The 18,802-nt window shown below is 50.5% G+C and overlaps 4 protein-coding genes across 9 annotated transcripts in view; 2 read left to right on the top strand and 2 right to left on the bottom strand.

The window, feature by feature from the left end:
* ANP32E (acidic nuclear phosphoprotein 32 family member E) overlaps positions 1-3,671 on the bottom strand; it is a 44,346-nt gene extending 40,675 nt beyond the window's left edge. The window contains exon 1 of one of the 2 annotated variants that reach the window (XM_072766643.1): positions 3,096-3,671. The gene's annotated coding sequence lies outside the window, so the exon portion shown is untranslated. Of the gene's footprint in view, positions 1-2,588; positions 3,008-3,095 lie in introns of those variants that run through there. The other variant, XM_072766644.1, reaches the window with a different exon arrangement.
* On the top strand, positions 2,809-8,865 carry CA14 (carbonic anhydrase 14). 3 transcript variants are annotated; one of them, XM_025982943.2, is made up of 12 exons: positions 2,819-2,836; positions 3,069-3,170; positions 5,095-5,118; positions 6,026-6,205; positions 6,587-6,729; positions 6,964-7,059; positions 7,241-7,307; positions 7,468-7,625; positions 7,735-7,855; positions 8,096-8,116; positions 8,214-8,298; positions 8,403-8,865. In XM_025982943.2, exons 2-12 carry the CDS (start codon positions 3,116-3,118, stop codon positions 8,464-8,466), a joined length of 1,014 nt encoding a protein of 337 aa, XP_025838728.1. In that variant the 5' UTR covers positions 2,819-2,836; positions 3,069-3,115; the 3' UTR covers positions 8,467-8,865. The 3 variants fall into 3 exon arrangements, with proteins under 3 accessions (XP_072622743.1, XP_025838728.1, XP_025838726.1); XM_072766642.1 differs by lacking the exon at positions 5,095-5,118 and having other exon boundaries at positions 2,809-2,836; positions 7,468-7,640; XM_025982941.2 differs by lacking the exon at positions 2,819-2,836 and having other exon boundaries at positions 3,063-3,170; positions 7,468-7,640.
* Positions 8,866-9,181: 316 nt separating this feature from the next.
* Positions 9,182-12,956, bottom strand: APH1A (aph-1 homolog A, gamma-secretase subunit). The gene is made up of 7 exons (XM_025982944.2): positions 12,471-12,956; positions 11,758-11,928; positions 11,508-11,581; positions 11,151-11,273; positions 10,871-10,998; positions 10,318-10,441; positions 9,182-9,986 (listed from the first exon to the last, which is right to left on the bottom strand). Exons 1-7 carry the CDS (start codon positions 12,581-12,583, stop codon positions 9,922-9,924), a joined length of 798 nt encoding a protein of 265 aa, XP_025838729.1. The 5' UTR covers positions 12,584-12,956; the 3' UTR covers positions 9,182-9,921.
* A 120-nt stretch (positions 12,957-13,076) lies between these two features.
* Positions 13,077-18,802, top strand: C8H1orf54 (chromosome 8 C1orf54 homolog). Of its 3 annotated transcripts, none has more exons than XM_072766647.1 (5): positions 13,077-13,160; positions 15,350-15,414; positions 16,601-16,684; positions 17,563-17,621; positions 18,018-18,802. In XM_072766647.1, exons 2-5 carry the CDS (start codon positions 15,369-15,371, stop codon positions 18,231-18,233), a joined length of 405 nt encoding a protein of 134 aa, XP_072622748.1. In that variant the 5' UTR covers positions 13,077-13,160; positions 15,350-15,368; the 3' UTR covers positions 18,234-18,802. The 3 variants fall into 3 exon arrangements, with proteins under 3 accessions (XP_072622748.1, XP_072622746.1, XP_072622747.1); XM_072766645.1 differs by lacking the exon at positions 13,077-13,160 and adding an exon at positions 14,897-14,979; XM_072766646.1 differs by lacking the exon at positions 13,077-13,160 and adding an exon at positions 15,098-15,237.

Here is an 18,802-nt window from a genome sequence, read left to right as displayed (position 1 = left end):
TAGGCTTGTAAGACTGAGCCACATGTGGGATGCAGAGATTACTTAAGTAAAAATATAATAATAGGGAAGTCTGGGTGGCTCAGTGGTTGGGCGTCTGCCTTCTGCTCAGGGTGTGATCCTGGTCCTGGACTGAGTCCCACTTTGGGCTCCCTGAGAGGAGCCTGCTTCTCCCTCTGCCTGTGTCTCTGCCTCTCTCTGTGTGTCTCTCATGAATGAATAAATAAATATTTTAAAATAATAATAATAATAATAATAACCCTTTAAGAAAAAAACAAACCAGAAAGCCACCACACTTGGATACCTGATTCTCTGACCTGTTCACATTTCACTGCATTTGAAAGGACAGGAGATGGCGCCAGAGGGCAGTGCAATGCCTTGGGTTTAGCCAAGCCCAGGTTAAGGAATGTCCCGGAGACAGAAGTAGGAATTAAAACAAAGGTGCCAGAGTTTGAAGGCTACTAAGTTGAAGGGAGTGGTAGTGGGGTGGCATTTTATTTTGTTTTAATATGTAAGGACCCTCCTGACACCTACTCCAAATTACCTCGGGGACAACAGAAATATCCATGGTAGAACAAAAGATCAAAATAAAGGCAAGTGCCTGGAGGATGGTGCTTGCCTCCTTTCTCCCTCCTTCCCAGAAACCAAGGCCTTTGTCCACTTGGGAAGGATGAGGGCCTGGAGAGGCTGCTCACTCAGAAGTGGGAAGGTGCTGATTTGGGGCTAAGACATTTTTGTGAAACAATGTTTATTTCTGTAGGCAAAATCCCAAATCCCATCAGCAGTGAAACACTTCCCCTAAGCAGTCACACGTTTTAAAACAAGATTTTAAAATTTTTAAAAAATTCACGAGACAACCAGGAGGTGGCGCCTGGCAAGACACTACCTGCCTGGGGAAGCTGAATTCCAGGCGCCACTGAAAGGGAACTCTGACCCGGCAGAGGTCATTCTGTCCAGGCCTATTCTCCCCCTCTACCACCACCCTGTGCAGTAGATGTCTCTGCTTTTCTTCTTTTCTCTGTTTCTCTGTGTTAACTATCCTGATTCCCGGGATGTCTAGTTTACACTTTATACCTTTTATTCTTCTTGGATGAGATGGGGCTTTGGGGGAACCTCAAAACATAAAATGTATCTGTAAGGGAAAAATAATTCTGACAGGTGATGAGGAAATGAAGAAGGAAATGACATCTGGCAAATGGTTTTGCTTTGCAGATCAATCACAGGGCACAGAAAGACAAGGCAGTTCCTGCCTCAGGAGGCCCGGATGATCCAGCACATGCATTATTCTGTTCATTTGGCATTTATCTTGCTCCCTCATTTAGTCTCTGCTCCCTTTGTTTTGGTTTCTTCTTGCTCCTTGGCAGGAGGGACAAGCGCAGAGTGAGTTCAAATGGGTGCATCCTCAAGGCCGTTGACTCTGGTGAAGGGCACAGAGGAGAAAGAGGTCTCAGCGGCTGGCTTGAAATTATCTGTGTGTTTCACATTCTCTAATGAGGGATTTAAGATGTACATTCCAATCGGGATTTCCAGTCCCGTGGGGAAACAGGCACCAGCCCACATTCCTGAGACTCAGCAGGCTCTGTGTTCTACTCATCCAACTCCCTGGTGGCAGATTTTATCAGTCCTACTTGTCCTGCCTCAGCCCTTTGTTGGGCAAGAAGGAAGACCCTGGGCCCCACTTCCAACTAGATCACATGGTCTCTCTCTGCTCTCTCCCCACCCTTTCTCTAGAGTCTGTCTTTTTTTTTTTTTTTTTTACGGTGGTAATGATGTTCCTGAGGTCTTCCGACCTCTCCTCCTGCCCTGGCCTCCCTGCCAGGAGTCAGTGTCCTCTTCAATGACAAAAACCGCCCTAGATCTGGGCTCCCTGGGGAAGGAGGTAGCTGGGCCTGGAAGTTGGAGCCGCTGTCTCTCCATGTTGCTGCAGCAGCCCCTCCCCCACTGGACACACAAATGGGCATTATACAGCAAACAAAACCACCTCCCCCCCCACCCAGGCCACACAGGCACGTGGACCCAGACCTCACCGTGGGAAGCGGGTGGTGACAGGCGCAGGAAGAGATCGCTCCAAGAGATCGTCTCTTGCCTCAGTTCTCTTCTTTATTTTCCATAAGCTAGCTTTTATTTTATTTTCTTTTTAAGACTCTATTTATCCACTCATGAGAGACACAGAGAGAGAGAGAGAGGCAGAGGGAGAAGCAAGCTCCATGCAGGAAGCCTGATGTGGGACTCGATCCCTGGACCCTGGAATCAAGCCCTGAACCAAAGGCAGATGCCCCCCCACTGAGCCACCCAGGAGTCCTCATGAGCTAGCTTTTAGCCCTTGACTTCCTACCCTCCACCTGCACCCCGAGTCCCCAGCTCCTCCAGGTTGTCTATCTCCAAACTTTGGACTCTTCCTATTCCAGGGCAGCTCAAATTCTGCAGGGGACAGGAAATAGATCTTCCCCCCACTCTGCCCCATACCACCCAGGAGAGCTGCCCCTTAGAGAAGCCACAAGGGGAATGAGAACACAGTGTCCCCCCTGAGGGGGCTGGACTGGACCCCAAAGCCCTCCTCCCGTGCACCGGCTGCCCCAGGGGACACCTACCTGGACAGTGCCAATGAGAAGAACAGAGAAAGGAAGAGCTCACCCCAGTTGGGCTCCTGAGCCAGGGCCAGGGCTCCCATGAAGCTGCACACTCCAGGTCCGCATGCCCAATCGGCTATTTAAGGAGCTGTTCTCCAGCAACCCAGGCAGCCCCCCCACCCCCACCCTGTACACCCGTCCGGAGCCACCTTAAAAGCAGGAGGCAATTGTGAAGTCGCTGGCCAGCAAGTGGACTGAAGACAGTAGAGGTAGATTTTTAAAAAGAGGCAGCGAAAGATTTGTCCTAGGGATCCAAAACCCTACAGTACCCTACTGAAAACCAAATCCCCTGGAAGCCCACAAGACAGCAAGAGAAAAAGAGATAAATACAATCAGCTCAGCTCCAAGAAACTCCTCTTTCTCTCTCTTCCCTCCCTCCCTCCTCTCTCCCCTCTCTCCCTCTTCCCCCCCCCCCCCCCACTCTTTCTCTGCCAAACCTAGTCCCTCTAGTCCCCAAACTCCCAGTACCTGCTCCTTCCGGGGATACCATGCTGTTCTTCAGTCTCCTGCTGGAGGTGATTTGGATCCTGGCTGCAGAAGGGGGTAGGTACATCTGGATGTCTGTGTGTCTGTCGGTGCCAAACTTCAGGTTTACTTAATGGAGTGGAGGAGGGGGGGAGGAGTATAAAAGGAGCTTGAATAATGGACTCAGGAATGTGGGGGAAGCGACAGGAATGGGGAGAGGAGCACTTTCCTTCCTCCCCCTTTGCCTGTCCAGCCTTACTGTTTGTGGGGATGGGGGAGGGCTGGGGAGCAGAATGTGTATGCACACTGTACACACTGCAGGGAATCTCCTCGCAGTCTCGAGATTCTCTCCCCACTCTTTCCCTCACTGCCCTGGTCCCAGGCAACCCTCCCAGACTTCTTATTTTCCAAACTCCCTTAATTAGGGAGCCAAGGAAGCAGGGCATGAAAAGATAGAGGACTGATGGGGGTGGGGGCATACCCCTACACCTTCTGAGTCAAACCTGGATCCCCAGCTATGAACCTCCAGCTGATATTCTCTCTTGATTCTATATGGGGCCACGGATTTCCAGCTTCTCCCTGAAAGCAGTAGCAATAATAGTCAACACCACTGGGCCCTTTACAGCTTACAAAGGACTTTCAGAAGCTCCTAGGTGAGGAGTACTTGGGAGACTAGGCTCCAGTGCTCCAAAGAGTCCCCAGGACCTCTACCCCTCATTTTTTAGTTTCCTTTGTCTAGCACAGTATCGGGTACACAGTAGGTGTCTAATTAAAATCCCTTTGGAAGAGCAGGGGGAGGAGGAGGGCCCAGAGAGCAGAAGGGGAATGCAGGGAGGGTGACAGGGTGAGGGGACCAGCCAAATGGAGAGTTGGAAATAGCCTCTGAGGGAAAAGGGGGGACCAAAAAAAAAAAAAAAAAAACCAGGGAAAAAAAGGGGAAGAGCTAAAGAACTAGCATGTTGAGGATCTGGCGGGAGGGGAAGGCAGGGCTGTCAGCCCGGACCTAACTCCCTGAGGAGAGTAGGTTTCAAGTTGTGTGAGTGTCCCTGGGCGCTGGTGAGTGAGAGGCTGCCTCCAGCCCTCCCCCCTGGGCTGCTACTCAGAGGTGTCTGAACCAAGGGATGGGCCAGGACAAGAGCCCAAGGATAAGATCAAGGATATCTCAGAAGTCTGAGGAATTTGAGGGAATGAGAGAGAGAGAGAGGAAGGAATTTAGAATTTTCCCCCAGAATTTGAATTAGAATTGGAATAATAGAGAAATAATAACAGAGAAAACCTGCAGGAAAGCTTTCCTTCTCTCGTTGAAGCCATTTGGTCCTGGGTAAGAATGGACCCTAAGGCCTGAGATAGGACTGCACGAGAGCCCGGCATGTGACCCAGCTGGCAGCTCTCCTTTCCACACACAATGCCTCACTTTCAGCCTGGTTGCCTATGCCCACCCACCAGCCACAGCGTGGCGGGGACCCTGCCCGGGCTCCCACCTTCCCTGGGCATCTAGGGATCCAGGGAGCGGAGGCTCCTGGCAATGGGGAAAGTTCCCCCAGAGCTCCTAGGACCAGAGGAGAGACCTCACTGCGAATTCACGGCCGGGGGCCCCATCTCGCCCGACGCTTCAGAGCAAACGAATAACGGCCGGTCCCCCGGGGAGCACCCCCACACACACACATGCTCCCCCCGCCCCCCCGCCCCCGCTCCGTCCCCCTCCTCACACACCCCGCCCTCAGCCTCATCTAGGGGTCTGATTGGCTCGGCGGGGCGCGCGGCTCCAGCGGGTGCAGGTTAATTTTAGTCCCCGGCTCTCTCAGCGCTGGTCTCCTCCCCCTCGGCTCGGCACGTACCGCACAACCCCGCCGCAGATTTTTAAATAGGGCTCCCCGCGACCTTTCCCCCGAGGTGTCGGGTTTCAGGGCTTCCTCCGGGAAGCGCTAGGGGAAGGGGGGCGGCGGAGGGCGGGAGGCCGCTGCCCCCGCCCCCGGCTGCAGCCGCGCTTTCTCCCCCGCAGGTCAGCAGCACTGGACGTACGCGGGTGAGCGCACCGCCCCAAGGGCCCCCGCTGCCCCTCTCCCACCCGGGCCTCTCCACCTGCCGAGCGCCGGGGAGTTCCCCTCAGCCTCCGCCCCGGCTCCTCCCCGCTCTGGGCCCCCAGTTTACCTGGAGGATTCCCAGCCCCAGCTCTGACCGCCCAGCCCCGCACGTGCCGATGGGGCCCAGAAAGCCAGGGGCGTCCTCCGTCAGCCTGTGTGGGAAGGAGGCAGCTGGAGTGGGGAGGAAACCGGGTGGGGAAAGAAGCACTGAGCCCAGCGCCCATCACTTGTGGCTTATCTCTGACTCAGAGATCCCACCTGCACCTGGAATTGGGACAGAGCCTGAGGTGGGGGGGGGGGGGGGGTGAGGAAGAGCCTGGAGGATACTTTATGATCCTGGCGGAGGTGGACTCCATTCCTTTGAACTTCTGACTCATATGCGAATTCCAGAGTCAGGGCAAGGTCCCCAAGTGATCGAGTGATCTCAAGAAATGAGTGGTGGAAAGTCAGTAAGGGAATGGAATCCTGAGGCCACTTAATAGGGGCGCCCCCAAGGAGACTTCCTCTTTCAAGGATCATTTTTGCTTCCCCAGCTTCCCTACTTCTATTCTAGACTCACCTCTCCAGCATGCAGGTCTTCTATCCATTCCCTTTTCCTTCTTCAGTTTTCTATCCCCAAACTACAGAAAAGTAAAAGCCACTACTTTCCTGCTATCAGGATAGCAGAGCTGGGATTCATCAGTGCCTCAGGGAAGGTGAAGGGTGCTGCAGCAGCCAGTCCAGCAGGGACCCCTGCCTCACCAAGCCCTGCACCCACTGGGGTCTTTGCCTGGGTCGGGAGTGGGGGACATCCTGCAGGATGCAGGATGCTTGAAGGGCAGGACAGATGTCCATGGTAATCCCCACTAGGCCCACACGGTCAAGACCACTGGCCAGCCTCTCACCCGGAGTGTGGCAGCAATGCCCAATCCCCCATCGATATCCAGACTGACAGTGTGACCTTTGACCCCGAGTTGCCTGCTCTGCAGCTCCAGGGATACGACCAGCCTAGCACTGAGCCTTTGGACCTGCACAATAATGGCCATACAGGTAAAAAGCCCAGGCTCCAAGGAGGCATAAATTCCAGTTCCAATCTAAGGAGTCTGAGGAAAGAAGCATTTGCCTAACTTCTAAATTCTCAGATGGCTTTATCTAGAAATTTGGAGATGCAAGAATGGGGATGAAGCTCCTTATAGCCAAAGGCGGGGAGTGAATGTCTACAGTCTGTGGATTTAGCATCATAACGTCAACTTGATCCTCATTGAAAAGGGGGAAGAGATGCTAGAAAAGCAGTGGTGAGAAGGACTGGGTGCTGCTAGCGGAGGGAGGCAGAAAAGGCTGGCCAAGTCTCCCAAGGAGCAGTGGCTATGGAGGAGTGAGAATGTGACCACACTTCCCCACCGACTTGAGCTTGCTCTCTTTTCCTTACAGTACAACTCTCTCTGCCCCCTACCATGTATCTGGAGGGACTTCCCCGAAAATATGTAGCTGCCCAGCTTCACCTACACTGGGGTGAGACAGGATCCCTGGGGGGATCAGAGCACCAGATCAACGGTGAAGCCACAGCGGCCGAGGTACCAGGGAGCAAAGCTTGCCCTAGGACATGGTTGGTGCCAGGGAAAGGAAGGCTCTGGAAACTGGGAAAAGTCATCCTCGGAGGATAAGGCCAACTTTTGTGGGACAGGTTTAGGGCATGCTGGATATTGTGGTGGTTGTGGTGGTGGTGTGTGGTGGCGGCTGGGGTCAAAGCCTTTGGAAAGGGGTGGTGGAGGAACATTGAATGATTTCATTCCTCTCCCCTCCCTTAGCTCCACATTGTACATTATGATTCTGACTCCTATGACAGCTTGAGCGAGGCTGCTCCAGAGCCGCAGGGCCTGGCTGTCTTGGGCATCCTCATTGAGGTCAGTGGTCCCCAATCCCTCCCAGCCTCTCTACACTGTCCCCACCCCTCAATCCAATTCTGTCCATGTCTCTTGCTGCTCACTCACCCTTAGCTGGGTAGCAGCCCACTCTGATCATTTTTTCTCTCTGTGAACACCTTACTCCAAACGTGGACTCATTCCATACTCTCTCCCTTTCCAGGTGGGTGAGGCTAAGAATCCAGTTTATGAACATATTCTGAGTCACCTGCATGAAATCAGGCATAAAGGTGAGCCTGAGATTAGACTTCAGGGGGCACTTCCTCACAAAGGCCTATGAGGCCAGGGATGACAGTAAGTTAGGAGCCAGAAGTTTGGCTTCTGGGAGCCCTATCTGGGTAAGCTGGGGTACAATGAGGGGGAGAAGAGTCCCAGTCTCTTCTCCCCCAGATCAGAAGACTTCAGTGCCTCCCTTCAATGTGGGAGAGCTGCTCCCCCCACAGCTGAACCAGTTCTTCCGCTACAATGGCTCGCTCACCACACCCCCCTGCTACCAGAGTGTGCTCTGGACAGTCTTCAATCGAAGGGCTCAGATTTCCATGGGACAGGTGAGCGGTGGAGAGGTGAGGCAGCAGGGTCATGGTTAGAGCCTCAGACCCATTCCCATTCCACAAAGTGAGTGACATTTCTCCCTAATCCCACTCTTCTACTCCTCAGCTGGAAGAGCTTCAGGAAACGCTGTTTTCCACGGAAGAAGAGCCCTCTAAGCTACTGGTACGGAACTACCGAGCCCCCCAGCCTCTCAATCAGCGAACAGTCTTTGCTTCTTTCATCCAAGGTGACTGCACAGGGCTTGGAAAAGGAGACAGGAGTTGGGGGACTCAATGGCAGGACAGGAAAATGGGAGACCCTCGGAGGAGAAAAAAGAAGGCTAGAAGGGGAAGGGGACTTGCTTGGACCAGGAATCCCTCCACCCCTGAGTGCCAGATGATCTTCCCCAGCACAGAGGGAGAGTGTGCTGCTTCCAGCTGTGATGGGGAACGCAAGGCCCACTGACCAGTGTCTTCTTCCCTTACAGTGGGATCCTTGTATACTACAGGTAAGACAGCCAGGTAGGAGGGGCCAGGGGCTTCACGTGAGGGAAAGTCTCATTATCTGTTAGTCCCAGGATGACACCTTCTGTTTCTCTCTCCCAGGCGAAATGCTGAGTCTGGGAGTGGGAATCTTGGTTGGCTGTCTCTGCCTTCTGTTGGCTGTTTATTTCATTGCCAGGAAGATTCGGTGAGGTCCTACTTTTCATTTCTTTGGTCCTTTTTTTTCCTACTAGGAAGCACTCTATTCCACCTTTAATACTAGTCATTTTCATGAACCATTCCCCCTTCTAGGAAGAAGAGGCTAGGAAACCGGAAAACCGTGGTCTTCACCTCAGCACGAACCACAGAGGCATAGACTCCTGTGCCAACATTATGGATGCTCTCCCCTCATGGATATCAGGGAGCTTCTCGAATGAGGTGCAGGGACTGGCCAGAAAATACTGTAGGAGTAGTGGGTAGTCACCCCTCTTTTCTGTAGACAGCCCCTACAGAAAGGCGTGAACAGGCTCTTGTTCATGGAGTAACAGCATAGCCTTCTTTGGCCTCTCAAACATGTAGATCAGGACAATGCAGATGGCAAATTATGTTTAGTTGTAGGGGAAGTTGGAGATGTACCCCAAAGTCCTCCATCCCCCTATCCTTGTGTCTCTTTCCCTAGATATAGAGCAGGACCTCCCCTTAGGAAAAAGAGTTGCTGCTGTTAGGGTTTTATTTTTTTGCTCAGTATATCTGGAAATTAAACTTTCTAACCCTACCTATGGTTTCACTTTGGGGACTCTTAAGAGTGGGGGAGCTCCTTAATCTCTCTGGTGACAGAGGTGGGCAAAGGACAGGGGAAAAGAAGCATGAGTGAATAACTCTTTTTACCCCAGTCTTGCAAGGGGAGATCCGCCTCTGGAAAATACTTAACCCAAAGTTCCTGACATGTGAGACCACCAGCCCATTGTACCATCTGTCCGTACAATCAGAGGTTGCCAGGTTACAATGGAGGTCGGATAAGAGATGTGGAAGGACAAAGAAATCTCAATTAACATGTTATCCCCTCCCTTAAAAGCCAAGTTCCCCCACAATTATAAAGTCCTTTTTATTAGTCAAAATCACAATCACCTTGATTAAAAGGACGGGACATGCCATCCTTAGCAGAAAATGATACAGTTTATAGAAAACCTCCCTGCCAGCCCACCCCCACCCCCCAATTAAAAACTAGAAAAAAATCTGCCCTCCTTCCCTGTGTGTCATGGTAGTCTGACTTCTCCAGTGGCATTGCAGCTCTGGAGTGGGTCAAGCTCACCGCAGCACCCTCCACTTCACCTTGGGGAGGGGGGGATGCTGGTGGTCAAGGAGGTTCAAACAGTTCCAGTAATACCAGTTTCCCAAACATGCACTTCCTTCCTTTCCCCCAAGGCCTGGGACAAAGCGGAAAGGTGGATAGATCTAAGCCCCGCCAGGAGGAGCAATTTGAGGAAGGAAAATATAGTTCAAGGAGGGTAGGAGAATTCCAACACACCTCCTCCCTTCCCTGCCCCCACTCAAAAAAAAAAAAAAAAAGGCAGTTTGGGGTATTTATCACCCCAAAAATGGTTCCCCTCAGACCTGAGAAAAAGACCAAGATGCCCAGTCTGGAGAGGAGGTACTTGGGAAACTGAGAGCTCGTCTACCCTTGAGCCTCCACTAATTTCATCTCCACAGCAACAGGTAAGCTAGGTCCCTTTCCTTGGCAACCTGCACTGTCCAGAACTGGAGGTGGAGAAATACAGGGCGAGGAGATCAGGAGGGCACCCCAGGCCTAGGGGTTCCCCCCCACGTTCCCTCAGTCCTCGGGTGGGATGCGCAGGGCAGAATACACCATCACCCGACTGTCCTCCTGCCGTCGGCCTGCAGAGGGGAAGGGGGGTGAGTCTTGCGCAGGGTGAGAGCATAGCGCTGACACATGGGGAGTCCTGGACAACAAGGGGGTCCCCAGATGGTGGGGATCAGTAAGATTCAAACCCACCAGTCACTGACTGGCTGAACCCAGGCTGCTCCTGGTAAAGCCTAGAGACTAAAGGTCACCAGTGGACAAAGCAAAACCCTGAAGGTAGTGGGATAGACCGACGAGGAGACAGAATGGTGGGCAATGGACCTGGGCTAGGGCTGGGCTCAGTCATGGGCAGTGGGCAGGCAGGTGGGATCTGTCAGGCGATCAGTCCAGGTAGTCAGTCCTTACACGAGAGGCTGCGTTGGATACTTCGGAAGGAACCTCCAGCTGTGATGAAGGCCCAGAGCCCCATGGAAACAGTGACTGCATAGATGGGCAGCAAGCTGGCCTCATACCAGGGGTTCAGGAATGTCTAGGGATGGGGTTAGAGTAGAAAAGAGGTTAGCTTCTCCCTCTATCTAATCCCAGCATTCTCTTTGCCTTTGACCCAAACCTCCCCTCGGGTGACTCACTCAAATCCCCCAGTCCTTCCCTTCAAGGCACCAACATCTTGTGGTTAAGAGGACTTTTGATTTTTCAGCTCCCTCAGAGGTTTCTGCCCCTCCTGTTCACCTCAGGCCATTTGTATTACAGTTTGCCCAATCCATTCAAACTCCTCCCAGAGCATCTCCACAGTAGGTTATACAATTGATGCAGAGGTGAGAGACTTCTAAACACTTACCTGTCTGCCTCCTCCCTAGGCATGTTTGAAAATGTTAAGAAGTAAGAATATATCTCCCCTCCATCCCACTCACCATTAAATTTTTTTTCTCTCTAACTCAGGCCCCTGTCCCAAACTCACCAGTCCTGATGTCAGTAGGTGACTCCCAACCACCAGGCCCAAAGCCCAGTACCGTCTCCTTTCACAGGCATCAAAGAACACAACTCCCCAAAAGGTATGGAGCAGGATAATGGCTGCTGTCAGAAAGGCTGCAGGGAGGGAGATGGGGATGAGATACATCCCTCATCTTCTCCCAGCCTCCTGAGATGTTGAGCCAAAGAAGTCTCCCAGAGAAGGCCAATAAATAAGAGAGGGCCAGGGATGGATGGGGCATGAAGGCAAGACAGAATGCAGACCTTACCTGAAGTCAGGAAGTAATAGGGTGAGTCTCCGTGGATGCCAACCACACCTGGCCCAAGTGCATCAGCCAAAATATTGATAACAGAGAAGACACCACTGATGATACCGAAGGAAAGACCAGAAACTGGGGGGAAGGAGGGTCTCATCAATGTCAGAGATTACTATAGCCTGATTACCAGTGATGCCGCCCCATTCCCAGTCACAATTCCCCCACACCTACTCTCCCTCCAGACCACCTCTCCTTGGAAGTCAGATATGAAGGAAAAGAAGCAGCCACTGAGAACATGTGGGTGTTTTTGACTTCCCTAGGAGAAGGGGGTGTCCAACTCCCTCCTCCAGTCCCTCTCCCTTGGCTCACCATAGGCCATCTGGCGGATGGAGATGGGTGATCTTCCGTCCTCACTCAGCGATGCTAACCCCTCATCTGCCTTCCTGGGGTGGGTGGGGTGAGGTGGGGTAGGGGAAATATGAGGGAGGGCAGAAATGCTCCTTTCCCTCTTAAGTCCTCCCTTAGTGCCTCCTCTTCCAAACCACCACCCAGGGGCTGCCCCACTTCTCATAATGCAGTCCTCTGCCCTTCTCCCCTCTGAACCGTCCCATCTTCTTACTTAAGCAGCTTGTAGTAGGCAAAGCGGAACACCTCCTGTAGAAGGACAGAGACCGCAGCACCAAAAATCAGGAGGCCATACTGGAGGCGGGCATCTGACCGGTCAGTCACATGGACCAAGATGAACCAGACCACAGAGGCCAAGAGCAAGGAGACCAGCCAGAAAAATGCCCTGAGGAGAGACAAGGGCAATCAGACAGGCCAGGGTAGGGAGAACCAGAGAAATCAAGGAGGAGAACCAATCAAGGCTGCAGCATGGAAAGTGTAAGTTAGACTTCCGGATGGTCAGGGAGAATGGGAGGAGATAGGCTCGGTGTCTCCACCGAGGGAGTCATTTAGGGATCTGAGCGCAGGGGAAGGGCTAGAAATCTGATTAATGAGTCTTTAGAACGATGAAAGTCAGAATGTACGCGCACAGTGGTGAGAGGTGTCCATTCCTGGATCCTCTCTTAGGCCGGCGGAGGTCAGCACACCCCCCTCATAAGTCTTGGCCTTGGGCCTCCTCTGACGTCGCCGGGAGAAGAGGAGGAATCTGTGCGATCCCTGGAAGGCGGAAACCAACTGCGGGAAAAGGCAAATCATCTAGAGCCCTGACTCGATCCTTTCCAATCTGCACCTCCGACTGGTCTCCCCCAGTTCAGGCTCCCAAGCTCGCCCGACCCCTTCCGGATCTCTCTCTGGCGCCCTCCCGCGTCTTGTCGACCCCCTACTCACCCCGCAACCAAGATGATGACGCGAAGAGGGTCCCCAGCCACAGTGATCAAGAAAAGCGCAAAGGCCGGGCCGAAAGCGACGAAAGTGCATCCGAAAAACACTGCGGCCCCCATGGCTGAGCAGCTGGGGGCAGGGTGGAAGCCTAGCCAAGAGGGGTGGAGCGGGGAAGCACGCCAGCTAGGGAGTCCGCTTGGGGTGGAGGCGCGACCCCGTGAGGGGCGCGGTGCAATGTCACCCCCGGACCCCGGGGAAGGGGAGGGGGACACCCAAACCCCAGATACAAGTCTGCGCGACTTCCTCTACGGAAGCCGAGGAGGGAACAAATCCCTGCCGCAGCCCCATGGCCACCTCCCATCCAATCCCGAAAGCCAATGGCGAGCCGGCGGGGGCGGGGCGGAGGGGGCGTGGCAGTACTACCTGCTGGGAGTTGTAGTCCTTCTGCCCTCCCTAGCCTCGGATCTGGGTTCTGGGAGTGGCTCGAACCGGTCAAAGAAGGGAGCGCATCGGGCCAGGCCGGGGTTTCTGGGTCCCGTTGGACCTTGGCTGCCGTTCCCTTTCGTGATTTTGTGGAGGAAGGGTGGTAGCAATTCTACGTCTTCTTGAAGAGCTGCAGGGGGTGGGGGGCGGGGGGCGGGGAAGATCCTGTTGGAACCTCTAAAGGACGAATACACAGAAAGCACAGGATAGAAGGTACAGGGAGATAGGGACGCGTATTGTTCTTACTTGAATGACAGGAAATGAGCTAGAGCTACTGCCTAAGACGTGAAGGTTAGACTTAAAAGTAAGAGCTCTTTCAACAGGCTAGTATAGGAAATATGCACTTCAGCGAGTGTTACCGCTAATGAAGCCTTCATCTGCCATGACTAGAGAGTCAGAGAAACGAGGAGCCTGGACAGCAGTGTTAGGAAAGAGGTTACATGGGATTCTGTGTTAAGATTGAAAGTTAAGACTGTTGGTAAAAAGCAATTCCAGCTATGGGGTTGAAGGAAAATCACACACACACGCACACACACCAGCCAAGTCACAGTTCCTTTTAGGTCATACTTCCTCCGTTTATTTTCTGAAAATGAACCTCGGTGGTGTCTTTTCCTCAGGCTGGGGGAAGGCACAGAGGTTGTGGGTATTACAGTGAGAGGAAATTCAAGTAGGAGAGGAGGGTATTGTAACCTCATTTGGATGGGGGTAGGGTCAGTCTTTAGAGAGGATGTTTAGGTAAAAGAGTACCAGGATGGTGAAGTAAGGAAATCTGGAATACTGTTTTTGAGAGATTAATCAAAGTACCAAAAAAATCTATAGAAATTGTTCAGAGAACCAGCTTCCTTTCCATCCTGGAAGCAATTTATGACTTAATGCATACAGGCACATCCACACAAGCGTTTTACTTTTTTCCCCAGGAAATTCTCAAAAGGACCTGGAGGCATAGATTGTATAGATTTACATGGAATATCACCATCACCAAGCAAATCCTCCCCCCAAAAGGTTGAGAGGGTGAAAACATCCTGGCCAGTGCTCAAAACTCCAGTGTGTCTTGCTTCTGAGCCTAGCAGGCCGAGTCAGGGGAAGAAATAGGAGAATAACAAGTCTTCTCATTTCTCCTTTGAGCCATTACCGCAGCATCTTCTGACTGCTAGGAGCAGGCTCCAAATGTGTCTTGTCCGCAGGTGGTTCCACAGGGACTCTCATAGTGCCTGGCTCTTAGTAGACATTAAGTAGATGTTTACTAACTTCCTTTTTAAAAACATAACTATTCTCTTTTTAAAGATTTATTTATTTATTCATGAGAGACACACACACACAGGGAGAGAGAAACAGAGACAAAAACAGAAGGAGAAGCAGGCTCCCTGCAGAGACCCCGACTGGGGGGGTGGCAGGGAACAGGGACGGGACATGGGACTCTATCCCGCATTCCGGGATCCTGCCCTGAGCCTGCGCTCAACCGCTGAGCCACTCAGGTGTCCCAAAGCATAACTATTCTTATTCTCTTACCTGTGAATCCTGAATTGCTTATCAGAGTAGGCTTAGCATATACATTACTAAATGCTTCTGAGTTGGATTAAATGAAAATGGGAAATATAAAAGCAGAAAGAAGGGTGAGATGAAATCTATCCTTGTGGGCTGGAATGAAGGGAGCATACCAAGTGGCTGAAAGTGGGAGAAGGGGGTGGCATCTACACAGGAAGAGAGGCTGCTTCCTCCCTTCTTCCATCCTGTAACCAGAAAGTAGAGAAAGAAATGAAGTGAGTTCGGTACTTACCAGAAAGGAAATAAACTAGCTTCGGCTGAGAGATTTTTATCAGAAGTAATGCCTCAAGCGCTTTGAGTATCAGACAATGATGTTGACATTGTTCTGTACTTCATAGTCCAAGATAGGCAGAGGAGAGTGTGGTTTTTTTCCGTCTAGAAAAAAATGCTCATCCCTTCCTCAGAACATTTTTACTGTGAAGAAAGCGATTGTAAATAAGCTTCAAGTCTGCTTCGTGGTGGTCACCTAGGAACAGTGAGAAAGAGGGTGAGCTTTTTGTGAGGACTTAGGACGGAAGGAGGGGGGGGGTGGGAGGCTCCTGGGTAGGCTGAGGGTTTTTTGTTTTGGTTTGACTCTTTGCTTGTTTGTTTGTTTTGGTGGTGGCATCGGATCTAATCTGAACTGGATCTAGTCTAGGGCTGGGGGAGCTCAGTGAACAAATTCGCATCAAAACCTACTTTGCCTCTCTTAATTTGGGCAGCTTTGGCTGACCAGTAGTAAACTGAAGATCTAGTCGGTCAACAAGTGGGTGGGGAATTCTACCCCCTGGGAGAAGAGTTGCAGCAGCTTTGGAGGAGGGCGGGAGGCGGGGTAAATTTGGTTAGAAATGCTGTAATTTCCTTTTTTACTTTCACAGCAATAGTGCAGAATCCGGAATGGATGTCCTCTTCGTAGCCATCCTTGCCATGCCACTTATCCTGGGTAAGTTTACTTCTTTCCCTGAGCTTTTTTTGGCCAGGTCTTTTATCATAAGTGCGGTGAGAGAAAAGAAAAATGAAGAGAGAGTGAGAGGTGCAATTTAATGGGGAGTGATACACTGATCTGTGCCAGAGTCCAGTATCAGGGCGAGAGGGAGAGATCTGGGAAGTAGAGCCAAGAGAAGGGGAGGAAAGAAGAGACAGCTGACAGCGGATGGAGCCCCAGACACATGGGTGTCCTAACAAGAATCACTTCAGCTCTCCATCACCAGTGTTGAACAAGATGGAAAGGGACTACTGACAGGATGAAGGAGAGAGGTGAGGCTCTTGAAAGGTGGGGCAGTCTGAAAATAGTGAGATAAGCCCGGGGATCTCCTTTCCCAGAAGGTTGGAGAAAAAACATTATATTAGTAAGGAAACAGAAATGGGGGGTGGCCTTTAGAATAATGGAGGACTGGCTTCCCTCCGGGAGAGAGTCCCAAAAGTAGCTTGGCTCCTTCCCTCCTTTGTTCCCAGTCTGCCAGGTACTCTCATTGTTTCCTTTTCCTCCAGATTTGTATGTCATTGCCTGGGGTTTGGGGAGAGCATTCAAGGAGCTTACGGATGTGTTTAGTAGGAGGCCTGGAGTCCTTGATCTAATCATGTCAAAGCCACATATTTTTAGTCCTGGGAAGGAAGAAAAACTAATGTAGATGGGTCATTTGGTCCAGCTGACTCATTTTGAGAGAGCGGATGTTAAGTGGCTTCTTCAGGGTTATTCTGCTAGTTAGCAGTGGATCCGGAACTAAAGTCTAAAATCCTAAGGATATGTGTTTGTGTTCGGTGCGAGAGCCACTGAGAAGAGAAATCAATACAGTCTGCGGAATGCTAGAGAGGTGATTTGGAGTTCTTCATTTCTGGCATCTCTGCTTATTAACTTTAGCTCTCATTTTGAGTTTACAGAATGTGAAGGGACCCGTTTTCTCTCTAGGAGTTCCTGAATTGAAAGGGCATGGAATAACAGGCCTCATCACAGATACGGAGCTCCAAAGACTGAGAAGGGCTTAGAGGTACACGGGCAGTGAGATAGTAAGACCCTTGGAGGGGAGGCAGAGAGAAAAGAAATTGATAGAACTGAAATCAACTTCAGGTGTCCTTCTCTTGCTAAGGAGTTCCAAATACCCCTTGACTTCTAGTCCTTGTCCCCGCAGGACAAGAATATGAGGATGGAGAAGGACTAGAAGAGGATGATTATTATCAGGTGGTCTATTATTATACAGTCACCCCCAATTATGGTATGTATAAGGCTCTGACCTAGAACAGGATGGGCAGAGGTTTGGGGAATACTTAGTTCTGAGACTTTCCCTTTCTCTTTTTTTTTTTTAATTTTTTTTATTATTATTTATTTATGATAGTCATACAGAGAGAGAGAGAGAGGCAGAGACACAGGCAGAGGGAGAAGCAGGCTCCATGCACCGGGAGCCTGACGTGGGATTCGATCCCGGGTCTCCAGGATCGCGCCCTGGGCCAAAGGCAGGCGCCAAACCGCTGCGCCACCCAGGGATCCCACTTTCCCTTTCTCTATGCAATTGCAACAACTAGATCAGAGAGAAATTTGGCTATGAGCAAAGAGCTTTTCAAGGCTCATGATGTTATTTCTCAAGCTAGCGATTTTCAATTCTCTGGAAACTGGTTGAAACAATTTGAAGATTTTCATATTTGTAAACTATTTTAGCTATCAGGTTGAAAATATAAATGCAGAAAATATAAATGCAAATACATACATACATATTACATGCAAATACAACATACAATATTACAAACATATTTTTAAAGATTATTTATTTGGGAGAAAAAGCAGAGCAAGAACATGAGTGGGGGGAGAGGGGGAGAGGGAAGTGGAGAAGCAGATTCCCCACTCAGCAGAGAGCTGGATGTGGTACCTGATCCCAGGACCTCAAGGATCATGACCTGAGCCAAGGGCAGATGCTTAACCTACTGAGCCACCCAGGTGCCTCTTTAACATTAAAGTTCACTAGAATTAGATTACACCAGTAGCTTTTACAACTTGAGCAAGTTAAAGGTATCCTGAGCAATTTCTTCCTCTCTCCATTTCTAGACCTACTGCCACCTTATTCATTTGTCATTACTATTTTTTTTTTCTCCTTCCCAGATGACTTTGGTGCAAATTTCACTGTTGATTACTCCATGTTTGAATCTGAGGACAGACTGGTGAGCAACCTCTACATCTAAGCGGGTCAGGATAGGTAACAGTTAAAAAGAAACTGGGCAATGTTGAAATGTAAATGATTAGCAGAAATAAAAATCAATTAGGTGAAATGAAACTGGGAAGTAGGCCCAAAGCAGCTTTGTTAACCACAGCTGAGGAAAAGAATAAAGCCAGAACTCAGTAGGTTTGCTAAGACATTGAGAGGGAGGGGCAGTCCTGGAGTCAAGGGAATTGGTGAATGGGATGGGTACATAATCCATGCAAACATAAAGTAGGGAGGATTCCTGAGCTTAGGTTTTGGGGGGTGGGGGTGCAGGAGAGAGGGACTCTAAATAATCTCTGAGGATGTTGTATGGAAGCAATGATAACTCTGTGTTTCTTGATCCTACTGAGGGCAGAACAGGTTGGATAAAGAGGTAAGGGAAGCAGCAGAGACTACCATTAGTCATGAAACAGAAGGTGCAGACCCTCAGAAGCCTGAAACATTGAAACCAATGACAGTGGAACCAGTGAGTGGATTGGGGATGGTGGGGTGGGTAGTGGGGTGGGGCAGATCCCAGGGCTGGAGACAGAACAGAGGGAGGCTTCGGTGGAAGAAGGAACCAGATAACTAATACAGCAATGCAGGTGTCCAGCTCAGCTTAGCAATCATACCTTTGAGATTTTTTTTCTTTGAGGTTTTTAAAAAGTTTTATTTATTTATTTATTTTTTTTTTTGAGAGAGAGAAAGAGAGAGAGACAGAGCAGGGGAAGGGCAGAGGGAGCAGGAAAGAGAGAATCCTTAAGCAGATTCCCCACTGAGTGTGGAGCCTGACATGAGGCTAGATCCCAGAACCCTGAGATCTGAGTTGAAACCAAGAGCCCACCACTTAACTGACTGGCCCACCCAGGAGCCCCCCATTGAGATTTAATACTAACCTTGTGTTCAGAAACCTGGGAAGATTTGGTGCAGTTAAATTTCAGTTTAATAATACTTAAATGTTTATGTAACCTATGACTAAAGCTGTGAAAGATGCTGATGATGATGAAGAAGAAATCTATGATGTTATTGCCCTCAAAGTATGTATAAAACTCACTTACAAAACAGAACAAAATGAAAAAGGTTCATAACAATGTTCAGTTACATATAAATTGAGAGCATATGACATAGGCAAGTTTTTAGTCAGTGGAAGGACGGAGATCA

The sequence above is a fragment of the Vulpes vulpes genome, chromosome 8 (genome assembly GCF_048418805.1).
Source record: "Vulpes vulpes isolate BD-2025 chromosome 8, VulVul3, whole genome shotgun sequence".
In the NCBI taxonomy this organism is placed as follows: domain Eukaryota; kingdom Metazoa; phylum Chordata; class Mammalia; order Carnivora; family Canidae; genus Vulpes; species Vulpes vulpes.
The sequence above is the reverse complement of the archived record's forward strand: the minus strand, read 5'-3'. Positions and strand labels throughout refer to the sequence as shown.

What these genes read in the sequence shown, in the direction of transcription:
- CA14 (XM_025982941.2), top strand. Translation starts at nt 3,116, where the DNA reads ATGCTGTTCTTCAGTCTCCTGCTGGAGGTGATTTGGATCCTGGCTGCA. An exon ending in GATCCTGGCTGCAGAAGGGG is followed by an intron (nt 3,171 to 5,094) that starts GTAGGTACATCT and finishes TCTCCCCCGCAG; the next exon opens with GTCAGCAGCACTGGACGTAC. An exon ending in GCATGAAATCAGGCATAAAG is followed by an intron (nt 7,308 to 7,467) that starts GTGAGCCTGAGA and finishes CTTCTCCCCCAG; the next exon opens with ATCAGAAGACTTCAGTGCCT.
- APH1A (XM_025982944.2), bottom strand. Translation starts at nt 12,583, where the DNA reads ATGGGGGCCGCAGTGTTTTTCGGATGCACTTTCGTCGCTTTCGGCCCG. An exon ending in CATCCGCCAGATGGCCTATG is followed by an intron (nt 11,274 to 11,507) that starts GTGAGCCAAGGG and finishes CCTTCCCCCCAG; the next exon opens with TTTCTGGTCTTTCCTTCGGT. An exon ending in CTATTACTTCCTGACTTCAG is followed by an intron (nt 10,999 to 11,150) that starts GTAAGGTCTGCA and finishes CCCTCCCTGCAG; the next exon opens with CCTTTCTGACAGCAGCCATT.
- C8H1orf54 (XM_072766647.1), top strand. Translation starts at nt 15,369, where the DNA reads ATGGATGTCCTCTTCGTAGCCATCCTTGCCATGCCACTTATCCTGG. An exon ending in TGCCATGCCACTTATCCTGG is followed by an intron (nt 15,415 to 16,600) that starts GTAAGTTTACTT and finishes TTGTCCCCGCAG; the next exon opens with GACAAGAATATGAGGATGGA. An exon ending in TACAGTCACCCCCAATTATG is followed by an intron (nt 16,685 to 17,562) that starts GTATGTATAAGG and finishes TCTCCTTCCCAG; the next exon opens with ATGACTTTGGTGCAAATTTC.